Genomic DNA, 21,020 nt, shown 5'->3' with positions numbered 1-21,020 from the left:
TTGTATAGCATATGTAACCAGTGCTGCCAACTCTACTATTTTATCAGTTGTTTTACTGTTTATTATCTTATGCATGTTTTTTGTTTTAATCGACTTTTTACTGTTTCACACTCTCATTTACTTGCTATGAAAACACGGCAAATTACGGCGCCCCTGGTTGATTATATTTCGGGTACAAAAAGTAATCCTATTTAAAATATACAGCATATTTTAAATAGGATTACTTTTTGTTACAAATATAATACAGAGGCATTTCCCAGAGATTGTTGTAGAGGGGCCCGTATGTATTTCAGAAATTGTTCAGTAATTAATTTTGTAGACTATATGTTTATCTGTTTTGTTAGGTGTACATGTGTAATAAGTAATTTTGGTAAAAAAAAAAGCAATATTTACTGTTTATGGACGATTTGCTGTTTTTTTTTTATTTCGAAAGGGTTGGCAACACTATTTGTAACCATAGCCATTAGCCATAATTTAGCCTTTGGTTTGATTGTCCATGTCCACCATCTTGTGTTGTTAACTTTTGCAGTGTTAAATCAATATCAATCAGCTTATTTGGAAGCACTGTTTATAATGAATTCCAAGAATGATGGATACAATGAAGATTTATTTGAATATATTAGAGTCAGTGAAGATGAAGATGATAACAATGCTGTCGAGATACCATTTGAATTAGATGGAACATTGTTGCTGTCGACGTTAGTGGCTCAGTTTCCCGGAGCATGTGGCCTTAAATATCGCCACCCTGAAAGTAAAACCATCAGAGGAATACGGCTCAGCGACGGAAAGCTCCATCCGCCAAATGAAACTGGATGGGGAAAATTATTGTACATATGTGTCTTTCCTAAGGAAAACAAACGAAAGATGGAAGATGTTTCCCCCGAAAATTCAGCCGCAAAGACCAAACGGTTAGAAAAGAAGCTTACATGTTCAGATTTGATATGCCTCGGCTTGCCATGGAAATCGACGGAAGAGTCAATAAAGCAATATTTTGAGCAGTTCGGTGAAGTGGTGATGGTGCAACTAAAGCGCGACAAGAACGGCTCGTTTAAAGGTTTCGGTTTCATACGGTTTGCTACTTATGCATCACAAATGCGGGCACTCGCTCAAAGACACAATATTGACGGGCGTTGGGTGGATGTTCGAATTCCGAACTCCAAGGAAGGAGTAGTGCCGCAAATGCCTTGCAAAGTTTTTGTAGGCCGATGCACTGAAGATATGACAGCAGACGACCTCAGGGATTATTTTTCGAAGTTTGGTGAAGTGACAGATGTTTTTGTCCCCCGTCCGTTCAGAGCCTTTGGTTTCGTTACATTTTTGGATCCAGAGGTAGCTCAGAGTTTGTGCGGAGAGGATCACGTAATTAAAGGGGCATCTGTATCAGTTTCGAGTGCGGCACCAAAAATAAAAAGCAAATCAAATCCAAACTGGAAAGATGATTCTTATAATTCCAATAATTGGGAAGGGAACCGGTCAGGTCCTTCTGGTGGCTCAAACAGCAATGGAGGCAACAGTAATATAGATTCTCTCAATATGCAAAACTTGGGAATTAATCCTAATGGCGGACCGCCACCCAACTTCAATTTACCTATAAGTTTAGTTGCTGCTGCTCTTAATCAGGCTGGGTGGGGAGGTTTTCTAGGTGGACCAGGTAATTCGGGACCTAATAACTGGCAAGGGGGACCTCCACAAGGCAATCCAGGAAAAAATTGGAATGGTAACCCTAATTGGGGCCAAAATGGACACCCACCAGCTTGGAATCAAGGAGGCAATCAAGGTGGTTGGAATGGTGGTAAGAGTGGAAATTGGAACCAAGGAAATTGGACAGGAGGAGGTGGAGGTGGTGGACAGGGGGGAAACTGGGGTGGAGGTGGCCCCAGTAACTCTGGAAGTGGATGGAATAACAATAAACCCCAGACATGAGGTGAGGAATGTTCATCATAGCAGAGGCGTGTGTGGAGTAATGTGCTGTATATAGGTTTAACCAACTTTAAACTAAATTAAATTTTTCTATAGTTCTCTTTACAGATTCACTTGCTAGGTTTATCACTTGTCTCATTATTCACAATATTAAAGAACTAAGAAGTTTATTTCAGATAGATGTAAGCTGACTAATGCATTGCGTGTTTTATGTTGTGGTGTGATGAGAGATAAATAAAATGTATGTATTCTGAGATGGATGTTTCAATTTAGATGAGTTTGGGTGTTCTATTTCTGTCAAATTGAAGAATGATTCTGATTTGTATAATGGGGTTGAAATAAATGTAAACAAAACGACCTTGACTGAGCTTTTGTAAGAGTGTAAAGTTTCATCATTAAGAAAACTATATTCTTTTACAACATATAATGTTAAGATTACATAATAAAAAGTATTTTAATATAAGTAACTCCTAATTGAAGCTAAATAAATAATTTTTATATAACAATAAAGATTTTGTGTGAGTATTTCTGATGGTGTATGAAGCATCAAGTTGTTATGCAAAGTGGCAATAAGATCAGATGCTGTGGTATCTGTATGTGAGTCGTGGAAGACGTGGCTGCCAGAAGCATCCCCCAAGAATGCTATGTCCTTGCAAGCGGTTCTATGTCCATCTAAGAAGCTACATCAATGTGGTGAGTGAGTTATGATGTAATGGTATGGTTTGAGATGTTTTCTGATGCAAAAAAGGATGTGATATTAAAAACGGGAAAAAAGTAGTACATTTTTGGCAATAAAGTTATATACTGATTGTATTTTAGAAATGTTAAAGACTGAAAATGATTAAGAGGTATATTTAGTATTGAGATAAAATAAAAATGACTTAAATTAAAAAATTACAGGACTTGTTGAAACTACAGTGGTTATGAGGAAAATATCTTTGACATCCAGAGGAACGAGACCAATCTTTTTATATAAGGATCTTTCAGGTATCATTATTTTATTTTAATTTTGTTACATAAATCTAAGGGCTTATGCAAGTGGGGAAATAACATTATTTGCTTTAGGAGTACACATAATGTTTTTAACAATGGTAGAATGCATACCAAAGGCTAATGCTTCAATTGTACACTGAATTTTGAAGAAGTGCAAAATTCTTTCATGTACATTTGTACTCACAATACATTCCACATGACGTTAAAGGTCACTGCTGCCCATGCACATGACATTCACCCACCTTCAACGTGTTTGTATAAATGAATGCATCAAACTCAGCACATGAGTAAAAAACGAACAGAGACAAAGCTTCTAAGGAGTGCGCAAAATTCTTAACTGTTTTTGTAGGGTTGGCACAAGAGAATAAAATAAAATAAAAAAACTTTAAACGTCATATTATTTTTATATATTATATTATGTCATAAAGATATACATGAGATAATAATAAGTAATTTTTTTTTCAAGAGATTTGATAAAGGCGACAAAGTTGTCAGGAGGTATTAAGAAACCGGATTGTACACTACCTTCATTAAAATCTTTGTAATGACTGAATAAAGATCTTTCATCATATTTATAGGTTTATCTATGCTATTAAGATATTATTTTCTTTTGTCACAATAGTGGTTGTGGTCACATAATGAGATATCCTTTTGTTTTCTAGTATACAGTATACAGCCATTTTACAAGTTAGAACTAATTATTTACACTTTTATGAATAACTATTTTCAGTTTACTTCATTTAAAACAATTTAAAAAAATCATAAATAAGACCCGTGCGTTGCGCAAGCCCATCGTTTCTCAACGCGCCGAGCGGCCGTAAGCCGGCTTTATCCGGTGGCGGCGCGTAGGTGACGCGCGGCTAGTTGACACGCACATACGAGCCGTATGCTTGTAGTAGTGTAACGCTATCGACGCGGTTCTATGAAGCTTTGTCTCTGTTCCTTTTATTTACTCGTGCTCATAGTAGCTGCAGACTTTTATTTTGTATTTTATTTATGTGTGGCTCAACATTTTTACCTAGAAATTAACTCATATCTTTTGTTTGGAATCCGAAGTGCAATAAATTTCAATGATATTTTATCCACATTACAAAGTAGAATATAATATAATTAATTTATACATAGAAATGCACTTACTCATATTACTTACATTTCTTGCAGGAATCGCATGGGGTCACTTTTCAGAGTACTAAGAAAATGGTAATGTTAAATAAACACAGGGTTTACTGAATAAACAATATATTTACACACGAATGTTTTATTAATTACAGAAAGAAATCACAACAAAATCTTAAATTTTCGCCACAAGTGTCAAATAAAAGTGAACTATAATTAGAAGACAGAATAATTTAACACTTATGGCATATCACAGCAAGCATGTACAAAAATAATCCTTTAATTTACAATTCACATTGTGTAATCATACGTTCAGTCGTCAGACTGCAAGTTGAAACTAAATCTTTTAAATGAATTCTCATTCTTTAAAATAGGTATAACATCTTTTACACAGATCGGTCATTTGCGATTTATCAGACCACTCATACGAATCATATGGCAAGCTGAATCAATTATGTCTGATATTCGTATTTTTTAAATTTGTTGCTCAGGAACAAAGGACGGAGACGCTCAAAGGCGTTTTAACTTGTAACGATTCATTGTTAAAAAAAATATCCATAGGAACGTCAATAAGCAATCATTAAAAACCCTTATTGAAAGGACAGTAATGTGTAGAGTTGTAGACGAACTACTCAAAATGTAACCTATCATTAAGGAAGGGAAAAAAATGTGTGATTTTCAAGCAGCACTAAAATTTGCATTATTAAGACGTCCTAATGAGTATTGTCAATTGTTTAACGTAATATAGACTTCGGGGAGCTAAGTATTAACAACGGTAAAAATATACAAAGAACAATTTTGCTTCGCATCAGTTGCTAGACAATTTAATATGCAACAGTAATACATAATTAATAAAACGTAAGCCAATATTATTACTGTTAAGAGAATCCGAAAAAAAAAATGGAATGCTTGTGCTCCAAAAGATACCCAATTCAATTGAAAAAAATATCAGCAGGTAGGTTGAGTTTTTTTAGTATTTGGTCAGATAACTGATGATCCATAAGTTATTGATACTATTTCTCATTTTGTTGCTCGTCTAGCCCAGATACTTTAGTGCAGACCCGACCCAATTAAGCCAACGGTCGCTAGATGGTAGAATAGTGGTTTATAACAATTCAATAATCGACGGGTTTTTCAGCAGGCCCTTAAAACTAAATAACACGTTAAAATTGTTATCATTAATATTTTTACATCAGAATTTTATGAATATTGTAGCTTTATATAATAAATTATGGTTCTTAGTATCATTTACATGTACTTTACATATACATAAGTTCTGTATCCATTCATTGATTATTGAAATGTAAAGATATTGTGAAGTCCGAACAACATTTTGAACAGGTTCTTAGACTCTCACATCATATGTCTATTGTATTACTCAAGTAAAGAAATTTAACCGTCTTTAAGAGACTGAGATCGTAAAAAATAATGTCTAAGTTTTTAATAAATAGATGTATGTGATGTCTGTACAAAATTAATTCATTAAAACATATGCGTGAAGAGAAGATGAAGACTTAAAACTTGTAAATTCAAGAAAGCTACACGGCATGTATTATTGTAAACCGCAGCTACGTTAAGTATTTAGTTACAACGTTGAACTTATTATATGGCTATGGTGATACCAACTATTGTCAAGAAGATGTACTAGTGGAAGAAATTAGTCAATTTTACTAGGACTGGGAACTTTGCGAAGGTTCTTGCACTTCTCGTTTATATTTGATATTAATATGCTAAAATATAAATCTGTAGTCGAAGTCCACTTTCATGGCAGCGATATTGCATAGCTTGCGAATTTTTATTTTTGGAGTTATCAAAACAATAATAACAAAATTGTTTGGAATCAATGGCAGATAGTTAGTTATTAAGCAAGCTTTACTGTATCTCGTTCTCATTTCCTACAATTACCTCTATAAAGTAATTTTAATCGTTTTTTTATAAACAGCCGTAGTCACCACAATAAAAGAAGAGAGTAGGTGATAGATATGTTGTGTTCATTGTTATTTCAAATTCGCCCTAATGTCGCGCTTATTCAATTTGAACACATCTGTAAATGTGAATGAAACTACTTTCAATAAATTTCAACACCACCAGTCTTCAGGTTTCAGGGTTAACTATCACACTATCTTAAATAATTTATACGTTCCCGAGAATCACAAGAATCTGTGGTATATATAATAGTTTCAATACTATAATATTAACGACATACATTCATACATGTAATACTCCTTCACTCATAGACTAAAATCAAAAGAGAAAAAATTTAAACAACATTAAATTTTCTATTTACCAAAATATATAAAATCAAAGGATGACACAATATGAGTTAACAAAAATACTGCTCGTAATTATAAATGCCATTGCAATATTATCTGTTACATATAACTAACAGCGGCCGAGACAATAATTTACATAGTATCTACTCTTATTAATATACAGGACATTTTTCCTATTAACAATGAGCATGACTAAATATTATAAGATGTTTCATTCATACTCTACACATGAATATGGTTTAAGCTAAACTTGAGTTCATAGGTACTTTTATATTAGAACAGATAATATTCATTCATTAAAATTAAACTTAAATGTAATCGGTAGGTAGATTTGCTTTAAGGCAACTATTGGTTGAGGTCAAAAAACTTGTGTATCCAGTCAGAGCAGTTTAGGAAGACATTATATAATAGCCTATTTATGAGTAGCTAATGGTCTTTCTGCTAAGCTGAATTATTATGGTGAAGTATGTTTGGAGTTACTCCTGCCCAACCGTAAGAAATATAATATATGGTTTGGAACTGAGATCTCCCCTTTAGATATTATAGAGCCAGGATAGAAATTAGGAACTAAAATATGGCTGCATATTTCTCATTTTTACTTTACATTGAAGAATAAAGTAAGGGCACGTTCGCACTAGACAATTTTTTTACGAAAGAATATTCACACTTTGCCTATAGTACGACCATTAGTGGCGTTTCGGTCGCTAACTTATTCTGCTAACGGATAGTACTGTACTAAAAGTACAAGCATAAATTAGTCCAAGTCCGCGCCGATACGCGCATTAAATGATTCACTGATGGCAGCTAATTTAAGTGCTACTTCTTTAATAAATAATTTGTCAGCGCTCGTCGGCTAATTTACAATAGTCCACCGATCACTCAATGACATGACATGAGTTGCAGTTAGTGTGCAATTTGCAAATTAAAGCTCTCAGCCAATTGATGAGTACCAACTATTTACCTAGTTTACGAGCATGCCCTAACAAATTATATCGAGCGGATCGTATGACGTACTTATAAAATGCAAAAATACCAATGTAAAAGTCAGATTACTTTTCATTTGTAAAATAGGTGAAGTATTTTTTTTAAAAAAAAGGTAATGCGGTTTATCTTAAATTGTATGCATTAACGATACAATATTCAAACTATCTTTAAGATTAAAGATCCTGGTTTGAGTTATTTCTTAATTGCACAACACAATATGTATTGAGTAGGTATCATTAAATATCAGTCACTATAATTTTCTTGAGTAAAAGCCTATTACATAGAGATAAAATTACTAAACTTTGACCTTTTTCGCGGGTCTAAGCGCGTAATTGAGTGGAACTTGCCGCTTAGTCGCAGTTCGACGAAGTTGCCTGCGCCCATTCCATTCTGCCTCCACCTTTTGCGCTAATTCAAAATCATTTTTCTCTTGTTCAATTATCTTCTCAATTCTAAGCTGTTCACGCAAGATATTCTTAACATCACAATTATCCAGAGGACTAGACAAATTTTTTACAACTAAATTAACCTTATTATTGTTAATTGATTCTTCTAATAGTAGTGAACCACATGTTTCCTTTTTGGCATTGATTTTTTTGGAATCACTTCTTAAATATGGCTTTCTTTCAGAGGAAACTTTACGGTTATTATTCTTTTTCTTGGGTGTTATCTCATTCTCTTCCTTAGCTATGCTACCCATCGATCTGGTGCGTCGCAAGGAAGTGTCAGTGTTGATTTCAGTTATGCCAGTAACTCGGATATTCTGCTTATTTCTATTGCAATTATTCCTCTTTCCTGGCGACGTCATTACAGCGTTAGGGCTAGCCTTTTTTATTTTCGACCTTGTAACACATTTGACTGAACTATCCTGCAATTTTAAAATAATTTGTGATGATTCTTGAACTCATGTATGTAAATTATCAAATTAATTAATAATGTACAAAGTGGTTAAAATTTACATTTTTAACATTTAAATCTTAGCTGACTACTCGCTGAGGTACTTACTTTATTTGCCCTTAATATGCTGAGAGTTATAACAAATGCAGAGGGTAACTTTTGCGCTAAAGACAGGTTACGTAGTTGACATAAACTTTCTATATACTGTTCACGACTTGGCGGCGCTTCTATTTCAGGGCTTTTCTTTTCTTTATCTACTCTCATACCTGGCACCCTCAAAGGCAATGTTTTGCCTGTGTTAAAACTGAAATAAACAAAATAAAATTTTGACGTCAAGTAAATTTACTATAATTACTATATTATATTGTAATATTGCTCAATAGATATTTTGGGTATTTGGAAGTTTTACTACTTAGGTGTACTCATTGCCATTCCCTGAAGACTAAATTGGAATAACTCATATTAGTATATCTCCCTTACCACATCCTTCAAGCCCAAACACAAGAGAACTTAACACTGCTGGTAATCGCTGCAGAAATAGAGCAGAGTCAGATGTTTCTGATGATGCCTCTGGAATCGAACCATGGAGGATTCTACCACTTTCAATTGCAAAGTTAGAAACATTTTAATCAATTGGTCTTATTTATGAGCGCATCTAAGGTCTGTAATATTATTAGAATATTCAGTTAAGGGTGTTCACACATTTCACTAACCTTGTAGGAGTAGTACCTTCTATTGGCTTGAAGTAACATAATTCTTGCCTCATTGAATCAACACTTCCAGTTTCCAAGCTCCTATTGTCTGTTTCATTGGTCTTATGCTGAAGAATACCAGAACAAGGCAGTGGCAGGGAAACCACTAGCGACTGCATAACATTTTTTGTTTTTACAACATTTCTATCTTCAGTAGCATTTGTTTCCTTATTACTAGCTGCCGCAACTTCAGACTGTAATGTGAGAACATAAAAAGTATATAACAAGCCTTAATATTAACCAAAGTTGTAAGATTTTGATCTTTTATGTGTTATTGAAACGACATACATATTTGGCATCAATGTTTTTGTATGTTAGCTCAGTTTTAAGTTATAAGGAATAAACAATACATAAACTCAAGACACATACTTGCTTCCAACCTTCATCGGTACTATTCCTAATGCTTACCTTGGTCTTTTTGCTTTTTCCATTTTCCTTATTCCAAATCCCAGTTCCACCTTTAATCCTTTTGTCTAGGAAATTTTTAAGTAATTTTCCATATGTTGGAGTAATTTCAGGGGAATGCCGATTGTTGTATTTCGCTAAAACTACTTTAGAAGACGCAGAACTGTCAGAACTGGTGGTGTTGTCATCAATCACGATTGGACTACTAAAAAGAGACTTGGTAGATTTTAATAAGATATAAAGCATAAAAGTTTTGTTCTACTAATCTAAGGCAATATCAAGACAAGATATATTTCTAGCTTTAACGAAAATCAAATCAATATACGTCAACATCTTTTATCTATATATAAGGCCTAAAACATTATCATTTTGAGAGAAAATTTGTTTACAGCAGTGAGACATTAAAGAATACCTTTATGTACATCCTGTTTTGTTCAGTTGCACATGTTCTATGATTCTATATAAAAAATTAAAATACAATCACACTCACTCAATAACAGAGGTACGTCTTTTGGTAAGGTAGCCATCTATCTTGGTAATCTTTAGTTTCGGTTTCGCTGTGGTGCTTGGTTTGCTCTGTTCTTTTGGAGTTTGTAAGGAAACAGTGTTCTCCACGTTTTCCTGTTGAATTTTCAGCGCCAACATTTCATCATGTTTAAGACGCTCTATATACTGCTTATGTGCCTCCTCCTCCTCTTCTTGAAGTTTTCTGAAACATAACCGATATGTAATGAGATAATTAATAAGAGCTTTCAAGATAAGTTTATGATGCTAGAAAACAATCATCAGGTAGGCGTTACAAAACTTTAGTGTTACAGTTATAGTATTAAGACGAATCATTATTATCAATATATTATAGTTAATCTTGATAAAACTTGATGAACGCCCGATATAATAGTGACCTCTACTTCAAAGAGCCAGCTAAGACAAAACTTTTTCATATTTTCATATTAATTTCGAGTACTTATAAATACTTGAACTACTATTACTATAACTGTATTGCATAATTGTTAACTATAGTTAATAGTAAATCAACATTACAAGTTAAATACCAGTAAAAAATATTTCATTCCAAATGATACTTACTTAACCAAATTCTCAGTTTCTTGTAAATGCTTCTGTTCAAGTTGCACACGCTCAGCTCTCAACCTTTTGATTTCTGCTTCATACTCAGATCTTATCTCTCCAGGTAGACTTAGTCGTAACAATGGTTTTTCTGAAAACATTAACTTATTAAGTATCCATTTAAATTCACACATACACTTTATGACATACTAATGCTAGACAAGATTAACAAAATTATTTATTTGGCAAATTAATATGCTTTGTTGGTAAAGAAAGTGATAGATACCTAATTAGTATTGGTTTCTATAACTTTTATCAGACCCACGGTATTGTCAGTCTAGTTTAAAAATAAAGAACTAGTGATACAGCACAGTGTGTTATATATATTTTATACTTAAATTCACTAATAGCAATACATACATATACATACTACTTTTTCATGAATTAAGTAATATGAAGATTACGTCAATTTTCAGTTTCGTCAATAGTCAGTTTAAATGTACATGTAAATGGTTGTTTGTAAACAACCACGCATAACTGTGCACAACATAACAATACCATGTAAAAAATCCCTAGTACTAATTTCATCTCAAAACGAAAAAATAATTACTGTTCGATATTTATTTGAATATACAAACCATATGAAAATCAGGGTAAAAATGAGCTTAAATAACATTTTACCTGGAGTTAACGATACGTCTTCCCCTCTTGCCTTTTTTTCTATTTCTTCTGCAAATCTGGTCTTGATAAATTTCCACAGCTCAAAATTTACTAAACATTTTTGTTTTGATGTTTTTCTTAGCCAGGACCCAATTCTCAACCGACATAATGGGCAACACAAAGCATTATTTTCGATGCTACCGGAAAAACAGCGTTGACAAAAATCGTGATAACACGGTAGGGTAACTGGTTCGATAAGAATAGACTGACAAATTGAACAAATTACATCACTGAGCTCTAATTTTTCCAATTTTAATAATTTATTTTCATTTTTCGACAGCCGCTTCTTTGACTTGGCCGCCATTTTTGACATTGTTTTTTCATTTTATTATGGAATCACAGATGTTTTTACGTAGAAAAATTAGCACAGGATATAACACGGAAATAGTTGCCGTACAAAAAATATTATAAGAATTATGTAATTATAATATATTATAAAAGAACTATTAATTATACCGAAAAATTACAAAACAAACGATGTTTTTACCAAAGCAAATAATATATAATATATATTATTTTGGAAAATTAAAAATACCATAACTTGATTTTTTTTAACTTTATAAAGATGGTAGCGCAAAGACTGAGTAAAATCATAAAGCCTGAATGCCATGACAGTCTGCGCATTCTGAAATCTAGTGCTTGTATTACAAGACTGTCCTTAAATCCTTATTACAACTGTAAAGAATATAAAACAATTAATTTTGAAAGAATTGAGTATAAGTATAATATATTATAATATTATATATTATAAAATAATAGTCATAATATTACTAAGTCGTCGTAAAACGGATTACATTTCATGGCTGCCAACATTTTATCAGTAGAAGCCATGTTGATATTTTCTTTCTTTTTTCGTCATGTACCGACTCACATGTAATTGAGAACGAAAAACGATAACACGAGAAACCACGAGAATATGGTGGTTCGGAGAGAATTTTAGATAGTGGTGTTCTTTTGTCCTGATTGCATTGTGGTGAACTCAAATGTTGAAGTGTACATTGTAATTTTACTAACACAAGACAATACCTCTCACGGAAATGTCTTCAATGCATTTTGTGGTTCATCCTTTACCTGGAACAGAGGATCAATTGATAGATAGGTAAGGCTATTATTCAACTTTCCATTGGACTCCATTACGATGAACTAATGAAATCCGACTTATATTTTGAACGAATCTTGCAGTATGCGAAAGCATATTTCATGAAAGCATACCAGATGCCCACGTTTCTTTTCCGTTACAATTATTTTTGGTTGAAAAGATCTGACTCATTTTAGTACCATGTTCTTTTCTGGTGGAATATCGAGATTATGTTAATGGCGTATTCTTAACATAGCGAAGGAGCGATCAGTGTGCGAACCCCGTTTTCTAGTCTGTTCATCGCTCGAATAAAATCAATTTGGATGAAGTAAATACGTCGACCTGCTAGATATTTTCTTGAATCATGTCGTGTTGTTTCGGAGCATTTTATTTCAGTTGACGCGTCAAGCGTAATTACACAAAAATATTAATTACCGACGGCTATACGTTACTAAAATTCATAATAATAATTAAAGTTTACGTGATTATTGCACGTTTTATACAAAGTGTTGGATAATGTAATGTCATAAATATAATATTTACTTATTATTATACAATAGTAACTAATCCATAAAATACTAATGGAAAATGTAAAAAAAGATGTTTTTTTTTATTTGCATCTTGAATTTGTAAGGTTTCTATAAAATTTAAAAATCATGATTATCTATTCAGCTGTTTGCTGTATTTCACAGTTTATTATATATTTTTATGTTACAATAGTATGATACAATGAAATTGTTGAAACAAGTAAAATTAGTGCAAGTTTATGGAAAAAAATCATCCAGTTAATCCCGGGGAGTTCCAGATATTCCTTTGAATTAAAATAGACTTATTGTAGTTGGATGTAGATCAATCTAAATAAAAGGCTTTCCTGAGTTATTCTATTTCAATGAAAGCACGACTACCACCTGATTCTAGTCAAACTGTACAATAACAATTTAATCACTTGTAACAAAAGAAATAGACATTATTTATTGTGATCCAACTATTAGTACAACACATGAACTACCCACAATAACATTCACAATTATATTTTGAAAAACATTTTGTTACTCTACAATATTGTGCAACATTTTTCATTAACCCTTGGAGGGCCTTGGCCAGTTTAAAAACACATTCGATTCATGTTAATAACCTATCCCTTAATCTTCATTTGTCCCAGCAAATCCGTATTCTGTAATTTAGCAGACCATATTTATAGTTACTGTTACAGAATAAGATTTACATCTGCTACACTCACATTCCTCATACTAAGATTCCCTGTGTTGTAGATGCAATGGACATATATTTAGACAAATACAGACACCTAGAACCAGTAATGAAATTTATAACTGGCTGGATATTGAAACCAGAACCGTCGGGGCATCGGTCCTGAATGTTGACCACTCTGCCATGCGGGCCAGGTTGAGGATAAACACATTAGGACATTGATGGAGATAACAATAGTATCCAGCTCTGTTGTTCTGATTTGAAGGGTATGGTGTGGGAGGGATACTTATACCTAGGCATTCGACTTAGTTTTCTGAGGTAGCAATGCATCTGTGGCTGGCCTTAAATACTCTTCAGAGATGTTTGATATTCATGAATGGCCACTTAAAGTCCAGTGCATAGCTTAGTTACCAGTACTTTCCTGTTTTAAAGATAATAAACACATTTAGGTTTAAAGAATTTATTTTTCTTATAAAGACTTATTGACTGTAAGTTACATGAGAACAATATTTAATGGATAGCCAAATATACATACATTTATACATTTTGACCCATTATTAGTAATCAATATCTACAATTTTGATGTGCTGTTCTACTACCATTCAAAAACAGTTCAACAAATTGACTACTGCAATGAGATAAGGACAAAATATTAATGTCAAAATGGTACACTTGCACATCAGGTTTCTGTACATATGTCAAAATCCATTTATTTAGAGCATTTTAGAGTGAGAACATTAAGTTACATTAAGAGTTTTGTTAACAGAGGAAGGGAGTTAATATTATTATTTTTTAGTTGATCTTTTATTATAATTATAATTTGAACATCTGAACAATGCCTATTTAGCAATAATCTTTGGCTTTTTATATATGTGATGATTAATATAAAGGTAATATTAATAAAATGCAAGATTGTATGATGCTTTTTGGATTAAAAATTGGTATTAGAGTTTCTTATACATCCTTTGTTGAGGTATAGTAAATATTATTTTCATTGATTGTTTTTAAGTTGATCTTACAACTGTAACATACTGAATAACAGACAAAAAAGGCTAATTTATCTATCAGTGATGTTGCTGCTACGTAGTGTCTGTTTTTGATATAAAGGTTATCATATATTACTTATTTCCAACAAATTGGAACATTGAACAATGTGAAGTGGTCAAATCATAGTTTGTGTTTAATAAAGGCCCAAAATAAGGATGTGGATATGATTTCTAGTCTATAAGCTAAGCCAAAAACTTACACAATATCGATACAGTATCTTCATAAGATGCTATTTTAAAATAAACTGAATCTAAAATTAAAATGATATGTTACCATATTATGTACAGTATGGTAAATTGTTATAATTTATATACACAGTGGTACTTTCTTTGTTATCTTGAAAGTTTTAATTTCTTGTTTTTTATTAAGGGCAATATTTAATGTCCAGTGTTATTATTGCCTGTCTCTTAGCTAGTAGGACAGGATAATCTTGAAATAGCCTAAAATGATTCTGCTAAAAATTTTTATTGAGAAAAACATCTGTCATATTTTTCCTTAAATATCTGCTTCTTTTCCTTCTCAGTTTAAATGTATCTTTTTAAATCAAAAATATCAATGCTACTTGTTAAAAAGAAAATTAAAAATCCCACATTTGTATTTGCATTTTTCCTTATCTTTTCTTTTATATGTTAGTGGAGTAATTTGCGTACAGTTCACGTCTATTTATATGGTAGTAAATAACATTGAACAGTCTATAGCCGGTGACAGCGAACTGTTCTTAAATTAAACACTATAAGATTGGGTTTAATTTAATCTTGTGTAGGTGAAATATTTTTTTTTTTTTTTATAATATAAGAGTAGCAGACGAGCATGCAGTCCACCTGATGGTAAGTGGCTACTGCCGCCCATGGACATCTGTAATCAACCCCAGATAGGATTAGATATTCCTACCTGAGGTCGGCCACAGATGCGCCGCTACCCCTGAGGACTAAGCTGGAACGCCTCGGAAAAGTCTGTCTCCCTTACCACACCCTTCAAACCGGAACACAGCAGCGCTTAACACTGCTGTTATTAGGTTGAAATAGGTGTGGCGGTGGTGCCGCCGGAGTCGAACCACAAAGGGTTCTACCACCTTCAAAATATAATAAGAAATATTTAGAGTCATTTTTATGACCTTATGTGAACATTGTTATCGTTATTGTTCATATAGTCTAGTACACTCTTTAGTTTGGGTATTCTCTGGCAGAGATTCTTTCCTTTTCATAGTAATTTAATTACACTCGCAGACAATCCATATATCAACATCATAAATACAACATGACTATGACAAGTTATGGTAGTATTAATTTAGGAGTAAAAATATAGAAAACTGTTTAAAATTGTGTATACTATTCCTGTGTACTTAAACTGAAGTTTGCAATCATTTTAATTATAAGGAGCTTGGATGTTTTGGATTCTTGGTTATAGCACATCGAGCTTATACTTACAAAGTAATTCATACTAGTAAAATGCTTCCTGAGCTTGTACACCTGATACTGATGAAATATTTTTTCTTAAAAAGATAATTAACTACCATTGAACCAACTTTTATACAGAAGTGCTAGTGATTAGATCTAACCAATAATTTTGTTTGTTACAGGCTCAAAGAAGTAGCTGAGCGTTGGAATAGATATGGGACAGGGGGGGGGTCTTCAGCTTTGAGCTCACTGAGAGGAGTCCGAGCTGTAGCTGCAGGCCCAGCCCACATTGCTTGTCTGCTGGAAGATGGCACCATATGCCGTGCTGCTTTCTCCATCATTCCTGACAGATTGGACTTGAGCAAAGCAGATGCTAGTAAAAATGGAGGAAATGGTGGAGGAGGAAGCGGCGGTGGGGGGACAAGTGGGGGGAAACAAGGAGGAAGTGGGGGTGGTTGTGGCTCAAGGCAACAGCCACGTACAAGGGCTAGAATCATGAGAAACTCAATAAGGGCTGCCCCAAGCTCTCAAGGTATGTTTGGTATCTATTTGTAGAATGGATTGGTAGCTTGAATAGCGCGATTTTTTCTGTATTGAGCATATGTAACCGGGGAGCAATAGCAATTACTTAGTTCTCATATAAATAAAATGAGAAAGTTTATTCTTGAAAATATATTATCAGTCTTAAGAAATTAGTCGGCTCTTTTTTCTTTTTCGTGAAATTAATTAAAAAATAAAGTATGGAATGCCTTTGATAGGATTATTTCTTTTATGGGTTTTATGTTAAATATGTCTATGCATTCTCGTAGGATCAACAAGTCGTGCCACAGGTGTAATAATCGGCGCGCCGGGCTCCGGGCGGGTCGTGTCGGCGGTACCGGCACCATTCGTACCCGAAGATTTGGTGACGCAGGCACAGGTGGTCCTACAGGGCAAGAGTCGCAGCCTCATTATAAGGGAACTACAGGTATGCTGTACTATGAAATAATGTGAATCATACCTTGAAAGTTAAACAAAATATATACAACTTTAACAAATATGCTTTAACAATCTCTGATTCTTAGAATGACGATTATGTATTGAAATTTGTTTTATGATCTGAATCTGGGTTTTGACGCTTTGTCTTCATGCCCACCACACGACCGCAACACATTGTTGTTGTATTATAATATAATTATAGAAAGAAAAACTTTAGATTGGCTTTCTCAATTGAAAAGAAATACTTGCGTTTTTGTCCACAGCGTACAAATTTGGACGTGAACTTGGCCGTGAACAACTTGTTGTCGCGCGATGACGAGGAGGGTGAGGAGCCGGAGGGTGGTGAGGGCGGCGACGGCTACGTGCCCGAGGACCTCATCTCGCTGCTGGACGGCAACTTCCACGCGACGCAGCAGGACCACCCGGTCATCATTGACGCGGACGCTATGTTCTCCGAGGACATCTTCGGGTACGCGGCTATCCGAAGGTATACCTGTCAAGCTACGCTCCTGGGCCTCTTCTCCTCACTCCATAGTAATTCTAGACCTCAACCCAATCTCTAGCACGCTGACAAGCTTACGCAGTTTCCGTTTTTGTTCTGTGATTGGGTGTTTTTTAGTTATTTTGAGTTCTTTTTGTTCAGTAGTTTTGATGTTAGGTGTCCTGTATGTAGCCACATCGTTTTCGAAATTCAATAATTGACACAATACAACAATAAGATAATAGAAATAATGAACGAATCCTTACTTAATCTGTTGTATTTAGATTAAATTTTAATTGGAACTGGCATATTTGTAGAATGCTACATTTGATGGGGCTACATGCAACAGTCAATAATCGTGCAGGTTTTATAATATTTTGTTTAAACTATAGTCGTAGTGGCGGTGGCGGTAGCGGCGGCGGCGGTCGCGCGGGTGCGAGCCGCGAGAGCAGCAGCTCGACGCAGGAGCGCTCGTCGGAGTTCAGCCGCTGGCGCGACCGACAGTACTTCGGCCCGCGGCGGTGGCTCGAGTCGGCCCTCCGGGACACGTCCTGGGACAAGGATGGAGGTATCATAACGAACAAGTGACACTATATTGAACCGTTTAATGATTTCACCGAAAGTTGTATAATGTGTTATGTGTATTTATGTTGTCGTGTGGTAAACCCTTTAGTACATTTTTAAATACATATATAATATCTAATTCATGTGTAAAACTTTATATATCATCCTTTGTGCATAATGAAATTTCCGTAAATATTTTTCAGGTAAATTAACTAGGTATATAAGTTACAAGAAAATTCTCAAATCCATAATATTATTAATTATATTAAATAAGTAGACTAAGAATAAGTAGACTAATTATTCACACCCCTTGTAGTTGAAAACAAAAAGAAGGATTCTGCAATGACGGCGTCTCCGCTTTGGGTGTCCGAGGAGCTGGAGTACTGGGACAGCAACATCCGCTTCACGCACATCGCGGCCACTTACAGCGAGCTGATTGCGATCTCCACGCAAGGCCACCTGCATCAGTGGCGCTGGGCCGATTCTCACCCGTACCAACGCAATGACGTAAGTGTTTTGGATTTATGCAGGTCTACGAAATTGCAGTTTGTTCTCTGGACCTTTGTAGTCACATAGTCAGGTGTAAGCGGATACATCAAATTAATGTACAAAGTTAAGCTTTGCAAGAAATTTGTTTCTATTTAACTTTATATACATAGTACATACATACCATACATGTAACACAATTACACAAGTTTTTTTATTAAAGAAAACAACAGTATCGTCTGTGCAGACTTTTAAATTACCGTAATGGAATATTTATACGTGTTATTTGATGTTCATAGACATCGGGCACGAGCAGCTACCACCCGCGTAGTAACTGGCTGGGCCTGTCTCCCGGCGAGCGAATCGTCAACATCAGCGCTGCAGGCATTCGCGTGTCCGTGCTCACCGACAGCGGACGCATTGCGACATTCCTCGATGAGTCTATTGGTGAGTAACATAGTGAGAAGAAAACGACTATATCCTAAATTTACTACCTATAAATTAAATTCACATTAACATGATAATTACGAGGTATAACTACAGTATTTAAAAGATATATACTTCACTAACTCAAAGAGATCTCGATTTTATGTGTATTTTGCTTTGAATATGGTAGTGTAATTTATCATTGAACAAAATATTTCTTAAAAATATATAAGTGTCTATTTGAATTAACGTGAATAACTTTAATAAAATAATAATAAATCTTTTAGCGCACGCTCCTGGTGCAACCCGGTTGGAGCACCCTCTGCAGACATTCACTGAATTTGGAAATGACAAAGCAATATCTCTGCATGTATGCTCACTTTATACTGTGGCAAGATTGGAATCAGGAGTACTTTACTGGTGGTATGTAAAAATGTTATAATAAATACTTAGGATAAATTGATTGGTACAATTAAATAATAATATTGATAAAGTAAAAATGTTCTAATTTGTTTGTGAATATTAATACGAAGATTTCGCGGATGCTCATCTAATAAAAAATAATGTCATTTTTACCTTGCAATATTTTTTCGAAATGTGTAATTAAAAAGATTTTGAAAGTTTACTGGCTGGGCCTGTCTCCCGGCCTAATAGGTATAAACCCTGTCAACTAATAGGTATAAACGCTTACACAAATAAATACTACATTTTCACACCCATTAATTTACGTTCCATCTGTTATGAATGACATTGCCTTGTCAAACATAGTTAACATGACTATGTTCTGTAGGGGCGTGTTGCCGCTGGGTCAGCGCGCGCGGTTGTGGGAGAAGCACCGCGCGCGCTCGCGCAAGCAGCAGCGCGGGCACTCGTCCGCCGCGCCGCAGGACCTGCAAGCGGGGCAGAGCGTCACCATGAAGAACGCGCCCATGTACCAACCAGGCGCTATTGGTTAGTTTGCTGTACCTAGTGATATTAAACCAGCTACAGAAAGCAACTATTTCTAGGTCTGAATTGTCATATGACACACTTATTTGAATGGTTTTAAGCATTTGCCAAATTTGCCATCTACATGGTTTTTAAGTTGGCTTTATTTATGTTCGATTTGTATTTTTTATTGTGAGTATGATGTAGCTGTGCTAGTCTAGTAATAAATGCTGCTGTTTAATATACTCCTTTAGAAAAGAGTATAGTTTGTGGCAGTTTAAATCAAGTTTTAATGGTTCGAAATTATTTCAGGATTTAATATGTCAACTGGAGTGCCAAAAGTGGGCATATTGCAGAATGCAGCTTGGAATCTCTCGGATATGTGTCGTTTTAAACTGTTGCCACCTCCACAACCGGACCGTTCAGTGTCTGACAAGGACAAGAGGGATTTGCAGGTAAAATTATCACATATATTATGAGAAATATTTATAACGGTTTTATTACAAACTTACACTCTACACTGACTTGGAATTGTTTTTATCCAGAATCAGTCGCCGTTGACGGTGTCGTCTGTGAAAGCGTCTTCATCGAGCAGCAGTAGCAAAGATGGCGGAAAGGACAGTAATAAAGACATGGCTGATCGTCTGGATATGCCACCACCACCAAGCCCTGCGTCGTCTACCTGCAGTGACACCAGCACTTCACACAGTCAGTATTGATTGTTATTAATTTTTATTTCTATTTGACGATTTTGTGACGATTTTGTTAATGACGTTGTAAGTTTTTATACTTTCGTTTGTAATTACATGTTTTATTTTATTTATCGTTCTACTTGTTATAGAACGTGCTAAACGCGTCACCGTTCGCGGTGAAGAAGGCTCTTCGAATGATGGATCCAAGCGTGACGAAGAAGAGTGGCCGCTCAAAGAAGTAGTGTTCCTAGAAGATGTTAAGAGCGTCCCTCTCGGTCGCGTGCTCAAAGTTGACGGTGCTTACGCCGCTGTGCGATTCCCGACCGTCGGCAAAGATGGCAAGGAGATTGTCCCTTCTACACCTGATGATTGGACGGCGCTGTTGCAAGATTGCCGGCTGGTACGCAAGGACGATTTAGTAGCGGTGAAATGGGGCTCAGGCGGATCGGCCGGACCACGAGGGCCTGACTGCCTGCAGCGTTCACCGAGAAAGATTGCACTCCCACCTGATCTACAAGTTATAACAATTGCTGTAAGTTCGCATTACTATCAAATTAATGTTAATTTATTTAAAATAAAGATTGTTGAAAAATATGTAGACATATTGTAT

At 34.9% G+C, this 21,020-nt stretch overlaps 3 protein-coding genes across 14 annotated transcripts in view; 2 read left to right on the top strand and 1 right to left on the bottom strand.

Annotated features, from left to right (window-relative positions):
• The first annotated feature begins 468 nt into the window (after nucleotides 1-468).
• LOC140747352 (TAR DNA-binding protein 43) lies at nucleotides 469-4,163 on the top strand. 2 transcript variants are annotated; one of them, XR_014427551.1, is made up of 3 exons: nucleotides 469-1,924; nucleotides 2,821-2,907; nucleotides 4,075-4,163. XR_014427551.1 is itself a non-coding variant. In XM_083059002.1 (2 exons), exon 1 carries the CDS (start codon nucleotides 574-576, stop codon nucleotides 1,921-1,923), a length of 1,350 nt encoding a protein of 449 aa, XP_082915128.1. In that variant the 5' UTR covers nucleotides 469-573; the 3' UTR covers nucleotide 1,924; nucleotides 2,821-4,163. The 2 variants fall into 2 exon arrangements, 1 of the variants encoding a protein (XP_082915128.1); XM_083059002.1 differs by having other exon boundaries at nucleotides 2,821-4,163.
• A 3,363-nt stretch (nucleotides 4,164-7,526) lies between these two features.
• LOC140747351 (uncharacterized) lies at nucleotides 7,527-11,453 on the bottom strand. 2 transcript variants are annotated; one of them, XM_073079757.1, is made up of 7 exons: nucleotides 11,087-11,453; nucleotides 10,427-10,556; nucleotides 9,831-10,049; nucleotides 9,344-9,545; nucleotides 8,897-9,129; nucleotides 8,292-8,487; nucleotides 7,527-8,154 (listed from the first exon to the last, which is right to left on the bottom strand). In XM_073079757.1, exons 1-7 carry the CDS (start codon nucleotides 11,436-11,438, stop codon nucleotides 7,582-7,584), a joined length of 1,905 nt encoding a protein of 634 aa, XP_072935858.1. In that variant the 5' UTR covers nucleotides 11,439-11,453; the 3' UTR covers nucleotides 7,527-7,581. The 2 variants fall into 2 exon arrangements, with proteins under 2 accessions (XP_072935858.1, XP_072935859.1); XM_073079758.1 differs by having other exon boundaries at nucleotides 9,344-9,542; nucleotides 11,087-11,452.
• Nucleotides 11,454-11,942: 489 nt separating this feature from the next.
• hyd (E3 ubiquitin-protein ligase hyd) overlaps nucleotides 11,943-21,020 on the top strand; it is a 28,906-nt gene continuing 19,828 nt past the window's right edge. For 5 of the 10 annotated variants that reach the window (XM_073079746.1, XM_073079747.1, XM_073079751.1 and 2 more), the window contains exons 1-12: nucleotides 11,943-12,224; nucleotides 16,039-16,388; nucleotides 16,666-16,823; nucleotides 17,098-17,321; nucleotides 17,708-17,883; nucleotides 18,196-18,386; nucleotides 18,665-18,812; nucleotides 19,079-19,214; nucleotides 19,582-19,742; nucleotides 20,031-20,173; nucleotides 20,264-20,426; nucleotides 20,560-20,942. In XM_073079746.1, coding sequence (XP_072935847.1) covers nucleotides 12,163-12,224; nucleotides 16,039-16,388; nucleotides 16,666-16,823; nucleotides 17,098-17,321; nucleotides 17,708-17,883; nucleotides 18,196-18,386; nucleotides 18,665-18,812; nucleotides 19,079-19,214; nucleotides 19,582-19,742; nucleotides 20,031-20,173; nucleotides 20,264-20,426; nucleotides 20,560-20,942 — 2,295 coding nt within the window. In that variant the 5' untranslated portion in view covers nucleotides 11,943-12,162. The remainder of the gene's footprint in view (nucleotides 12,225-16,038; nucleotides 16,389-16,665; nucleotides 16,824-17,097; nucleotides 17,322-17,707; nucleotides 17,884-18,195; nucleotides 18,387-18,664; nucleotides 18,813-19,078; nucleotides 19,215-19,581; nucleotides 19,743-20,030; nucleotides 20,174-20,263; nucleotides 20,427-20,559; nucleotides 20,943-21,020) is intronic. The other 5 variants (XM_073079755.1, XM_073079754.1, XM_073079753.1 and 2 more) reach the window with 2 other exon arrangements.

The sequence above is a fragment of the Epargyreus clarus genome, unplaced genomic scaffold (assembly GCF_041222505.1).
Source record: "Epargyreus clarus isolate Ecla_fem2 unplaced genomic scaffold, WU_Ecla_fem_2.2 ptg000014l, whole genome shotgun sequence".
NCBI classification, from domain to species: Eukaryota; Metazoa; Arthropoda; class Insecta; order Lepidoptera; family Hesperiidae; genus Epargyreus; species Epargyreus clarus.
The sequence above is the reverse complement of the archived record's forward strand: the minus strand, read 5'-3'. Positions and strand labels throughout refer to the sequence as shown.